Source organism: Microtus pennsylvanicus, chromosome 14 (assembly GCF_037038515.1).
Source record: "Microtus pennsylvanicus isolate mMicPen1 chromosome 14, mMicPen1.hap1, whole genome shotgun sequence".
Taxonomy (NCBI): domain Eukaryota; kingdom Metazoa; phylum Chordata; class Mammalia; order Rodentia; family Cricetidae; genus Microtus; species Microtus pennsylvanicus.
Genome location: NC_134592.1, coordinates 38,372,516 through 38,378,645, shown reverse-complemented (window position 1 = coordinate 38,378,645; position 6,130 = coordinate 38,372,516). Strand labels below are relative to the sequence as shown.

General features: G+C 47.6%; 1 protein-coding gene across 1 annotated transcript; it reads right to left on the bottom strand.

Annotated features, from left to right (window-relative positions):
- Nucleotides 1–3,651: 3,651 nt before the first annotated feature.
- Nucleotides 3,652–5,896, bottom strand: LOC142834716 (calmodulin-like; the record flags this gene model as incomplete). The annotated part of the gene is made up of 2 exons (XM_075947548.1): nt 3,652–5,155; nt 5,543–5,896. Coding segments are annotated over 2 exons (540 nt in total), but the record flags the coding sequence as incomplete, so codon positions are not given.
- Between the last annotated feature and the right edge of the window lie 234 nt (nt 5,897–6,130).

The window sequence follows — 6,130 nt, the reverse complement described above, 5'->3', positions numbered from 1 at the left end:
ATAGGACATTGCCCCCTGGCTATGGAGGTCCTGGGGTTCAGTTCCCAGCACCGATGTTGGACCGCTCACAGCTGAATGTAACTCCAACTCCAGGGGATCTTGCACCCGCTCTGGACTCCAGGGGGCACCCACACCCATACACACGTGTTCATTCTTACACACAGTTACACATAGTTAAAAATAAAGCCCGCACAGACACAAAATGTAGCTAGGTAAAAAAGAAGCTGATAGTTTCTGCATATTGTCACGGCAGAAGGGGAAGCAGAGTGGACCTAAGGCAGAAGCAAGTTCAAAACTGCCTCCTCCCGCCCTACCTAAAGCCTCGGTTTCTGCTGCTTGCTGATTTCTTGGGTATAAATACTTTACTTCGGTTGAATTCAAAATACCCTCTGCTGGGTGTGCAACAGTTGCCTCCAGAGCTGATCTGACTTGGCCACAACAGTGTACAGTTGTCTAAATTAGTGAGCATTTGGGGACAGGGGTGGGGTTTATAGGGGGTAACGCTGAGCCTGCAGTGTATCCGTGAATCCGCATGCCTGTGCAGAGCTGGAGAGAGATGTCTCCCTCTTTCTCCACCTACCAGGAGAGTGAATCCTTGGCTGGGCTCCTGGAAGGAGAACACAAGCTTCTCACTGACCTCCTGACCTCCCTGAGGGTCACAGAAGTGTCACTTCAAAGGGGTGAGGCTGCCTGACTCCCGCTCGGAAGGACCCTTAGCGGCAGTGGTGAAGTCAGAAGATGGGAAGGGAGCAAAACTCCCCTGTTAAACGGGGGTAGATGGAGGTGAAGAGAATTTCTGAAGAGGGCTGAGCTGCCAGGAAGAAGCTGGCGACCTCTAGAAAGCAAGCCCTGAAAAATGAAAGAACTGGAACCGTGTAGTTACTGTCAGGCAGTCAGGAAACAGTCCCAAAACGGAGGGGGGGGATGGGGGACGGGGGGGGGGGGGCACCAACTCAGCCATCAAGTGAGCCAAGCAGATAGCATCCAAGGGCATATGGGCATATTAGACAAGGTGTGGAGACCATGGCAAACTGGAAGCTCATACCCTGCAGGAAGACATTGGATGCTTTTCTCTCCCCTCCCTTTTTATTTTGTCTCATGAAGCCCAGGCTTAACTTACCCCCAACTTACTTTGTAGCTAAGAATGACTTTAAACTCAGGATCTTTCCACTTCTATCTTCCCAGGGCTCGGATTATAGACCTGAGTTGACACATCCAGTTTGAAGGCTTTTTTTTTTTTTTTTTAATTTTGTTTTTGACAGAACTGAAGCAAATAGGTCTGCAGTTTAGATGCAGGTCCCTACCAAGTGAGTGGTCACAAAGTATCTGTTCAAAGGGTTTATTATTATTATTATTGCAATAATTAGGGGATATGAAACAGCACTTCACTATTTAGCCTAGAGTGGCTCTCTAATGAGTTCCTTCTGCATTAACATCTGGATACTGGGGTTATAGTGCGAATCACTATGCCCAGTGCCCCCTCCCTCCCCCTATCCCACTGCACCACGGTGCAGGGGAGGGTGAATACTGGCATCCATGTGTTTTAGGCACAGGCAGCAAGGGATGAATTTTCTCCACCAAATTTTGATTAATAAACGAATGAATTCTTTTTTCACATCTTGCTTGCAGTTTCCCCTCCCTCTTCTCCTCCGGGTCCCTCCCCCTTCCTCCCTTCCTCCATCTACCTACTTCCTCTACTGCCACCCACTCCTCTGTTTCTTTTCAGAAAAGGGCAGCCTTCCCGTGGCTATCAATAAAGCATGGCATATCAATTTTCAGTAAGACGTAGGCACCTCCCCTCATATTAAAGCTGGATAAAGCAACCCAGTATGAGGAATAGGGTCCCAAAAGCTGGCAAAAGAGGCAGAGACAGCCCCTGCTCCCACTGTCAGAGTCCCCCAGGAAGACCAAGTTACACAACTGTCACACGTGTGCAGAGTGCCCAGATCAGTCCCCTGCAGGCCCCCTCGTTGTCCGTTCAGTCTTTGTGAGCCCTTATGAGCCTAGGATAGCTGATTCTGTGGGTTTTCTCGTGTACATCAAATTTTAAAACAATGATCAAACTAAATCCAGCCTCCCCACCTCCACCCCCAGAGTCTTGCTACGTAGAGCAGGTTGGCCTTGAATTCACGGTTCTTTTCCTTTGGCTTCTAAGTGCTGGAATTACGGGTGTGCACCACCACCATGCCTGACTCAATATGCTTTTTGTTATCACCACGTGCTCGCAATTCTGATTGATATATCCCTTCTTGGAAAACAAAACACAGCAAAACATCTGTTGTTGGTCTAGGTTCCAAATAATTGCCACTGCTGTTGCTAAGATTTACCAGTGCACACATACGCGTGCACATCCATACGTTTCTAGTGAATCCCTTTAAATAACTGTGAGCTGACACAGAGGTTAATATGGAGAATTAACCCCTCTTTCAAGTGTTTCATCAACAGCATTTGTTTCCAGAGTTAGAAGCTAATGATATGAATCCCCTCAGTTCCAAGCTCTGGGGAAACCGCAGTGCCGATATTTAAGGAGCAGATTCCAAATCAGCAATGCTTACACGGGATTGCATGTGGAGAAACGGGTTCCCAGTTCCCCCAAGTTCCGATGTTCCATGCGACCATTGCCGGAACTCAGATGGGCCGTCTAAAATGCCTTGTTTCCATCAGACATTGGATGCCTATTCAAATCAGCATCCTCGGCATGCCGCGGGGTGCATGTCTGTGATACCAGTACTCAGGAGGCAGAGGCAGGAGGATCAAGAGCTCAAGGCTGGTCTTGGCTAGATGCTGAATTCCCAGTCAGTCTTTTTTTTTTTTTTTTTCGAGACAGGGTTTCTCTGTGGCTTTGGAGCCTTTCCTGGAACTAGCTCTGTAGACCAGGCTGGTCTCGAACTCACAGAGATCCGCCTGCCTCTGCCTCCCGAGTGCTGGGATTAAAGGCGTGCGCCACCATCGCCCGGCCCCCAGTCAGTCTTTTTGAAATCTTGTCTTAAACTGAACAGCAAAAACCAAGGGGGCTGGAGGGTTGGCCCAGCAGCGCCTACAGCTCTTGCAGAGGACCCAAATTTGGTTCCCAGAGTCCACATGGCAGCAAACAGTCACCTTCAACTCCATTTCCAGGGGATCTGACCTCTGTGGAATCTCGCACTCATATGGTGTGCCTACACTTGCAAGCAAACACAAAACGTAAATAAAATAAATAATAAATAGATCTTAAGCAGCCAGAGCAACAAAATCAACCAACAAAATCAACTATCTATCAATCACTATGTCCAATAATGCTAATGTTTACTGCCACAGCCGTTTTCTCTGACTGTGACCGAGGGAGACTCTCAGAAGTTTACCAATGACAATAGAAGTCAATGGTGACTTTTCTGGAGAAGCTACCTTAGCCAAACTTTCTGACTGCAGAGATATTTGAGTGAGTATGGCTAGGTTATTAAACTGGTGTTCATCAGCATGAACAACAACATGCTAAGATCAACTTTGACATTTACTTTAAGACTCAAAACTAGAAATTGTAGTAATTAATGCTTTGACAGAGGTATGAGACTCCAATAGGCGTGTGGGGTCCAGTGTTAAAAAGTACTGAGGTAATTAAAACACGAATCCATCATTTCCGTTTTTGCGTTTTAACACAATTTTTACTGGCATAGACATATACATATAGACGCATATATACAAAGCTCCATAAAGGAAAATGGTGTTGTCTGCATTCCTCTCCTGGCCGTTGTTGTTATTGTGGCTCGTTATAAGATGGCTCCTGACGGATCTTCTGTGTGCAGTCTCTGGTGTGCCTTAATTCTCAGTCCCTCAAGTGGGGACTCCAGCAGCAGGAGTTCCTGAATCTCTGGTGTGGGCTTCATGCCAGCAGAGGGTGCGGACCATGACTGCCTAATGGCCTGGCTTTGCACTGATTGTGGAAGTCTCAGTTTTACAAGTGTGAGCCTGTGGTCAAGGAGTGACTGAGTCTTACACCCACTTGCGAATGAAAACATTCAGGGGCATGGCAGTCTATGTGGTGACCGAGGCTTCCCCCGGTTCAAAGGCCTGACGTTGGGCTGAAGGGTGGAACTGGCTTCGCTCTTTTGCTGGTTTCTGGTCCTTGCCAGAACATGACATTGTGGTTCCATCCTGGGCACACTTTGCAGAATGGGGAGATGAGTGTTTTAGGATTTCTATCGATGTGGCAAAACACTATGAGCAAAGCAGCTTGGGGAGGAAAGAGCCTATTTGGCTCTTGCTTCTGCAGCACTGTTGATCACTGAAGGAAGTCAGGACAGGAACTCAAACAGGGCAGGAACCTGCAGGTAGGAAATGCGGCAGAGGGCGTGGAGGAGTGTTGTTTACTGGCTTGCTCCTCATGGCTGCTCACCCTGTTTTGTTTTTTCAATTGTATTTTTTTTTTATCGGAAAACAACTAAGCAACTTGGAATGGATTTGAGGCAAATTGAGGCATAAGCAGATTTTCTTTAAATGGATAAAGCAAGCAATAAAAGAAAATGTTTCTATACAATAAGCATCAGCAGTAGGGAAAAAGCAATAGTGTATGAGTACCCGGATAAAATGCGTTCTGCAGGAGAGTACACATTTGAGTACACATTGTTGACTATCTGCGGTCCAAGCGGAGTTTCAACTCCACACTTCGACAAGAACATGCTGACAGTTTCTCAAAACCACTCTAAAAAAAGGCATAACCCAGATGTTCTCCCATTTGACCAACTCCATCTAAGTTCAGACGTGCAGAAGGGCTTGACGTGTCCAGAGTAAGCCACGTGCAATTTTCTAAACTAAGGCTTAAGGACAAGGAGGGTAAGATAAGGGAAGGAAACAAGGAGGAATGAAGTCCTAATTACTAGACACACATATTTTGTTGACAGGAGGGGGAAGCCTTTTACAGATAAGTCACAAACAAAGAAAAGGCAAACAAGTAATTGTGTCCAAGGCACTTAACACATTCTGTCCAATGTCTTCACTTTGTTGCCATTGTTTGTACAAAGGCTTCATGGTTCCCCTGACCACCACCATCGGTATCTGCTTCCCCAATCCTCTGATCAACTTCTCCACCTGCTAGCTTCTCTCCAAGATTAGCCATCACAGTCAAAGCTGCACTAATCCAGCCGTGGCCATCCTTGTCAAACACGCGAATGCTGCCCCATGATGAAGGTCATTGGTTAAATTAAAAGAAACTGCTTGGCTCTCATTGGTTAGGAGATAGGTGGGAGGAGTAAACAGAACAAAAAGCTGGGAGGAAGAGGAAGTGAGGGCAGACTCGACAGCTCCCCTCTCGGGAGCAGATGCCTCAGCAGAGACGCCATGCTCCGCTCCCGGGCAGATTCACGCGATGAAGAACCGACCCAGGATGGATATAGGCTAGAATCTTCCTGGTAAGCGCACCTAGGGGCGCTACACAGATGATTAGAAATGGGCTAAATTAATATGTGAGAATTAGCCTAGAAGAGGCTAGATAGGAATGGGCCAAAGCAGTGTTTAAAAGAATACAGTGTCTGTGTAATTATTTCGGGAAAAGCTAGCCGGGCAGGCGGCTGGGGTGTTGGGGACGCAGCCCCGCCGCCGCCCTTATTACAACAGCCCCAATTTCTTCCTCACTGTCTGTGTCTTTCATTTTTCTTCCTGTTGTTGTCAGGAATTCAGAGAAGTCAGTTGTGCCCTCACCGTCTCCGTCTACATCACGAATCATGTCCCGTAGCTCTGCTTCTGCCCGAGAGACCTCATCACAGTCCCTGGTTGTTCCAGTTCCATCACCATCCTTGTCAGATAGTGAAAAAACTTCTTTGAATTTCACAGTCTGCTCATCAGTCAGTTGGTCAGCCGGGCTGGAGGGCTTACCGGTTTCTGAGACTAAACCACACAACCTCTCTGCGCCACTCCGACTCCTGTTTTATAGAAAATCTAGGACAGACTGATAGACAGACAGGAGACAGGGCTCTGGCAGCGACAAAGGCCCGAGCTGGCAGTACTGGGTGTCCACCCAGAGATGGCTCAGGCAGGGGTTTTGGTCATCTCCCCTTTGCCTCTTTCAGTCAGGAGCCTGAAGTCATCGCGTGCCTGGGCGAGCAGGCGGCAGCATGGAGACACTCCAACCGCTGCGGATTTCTTGGAGGCTGTTAAG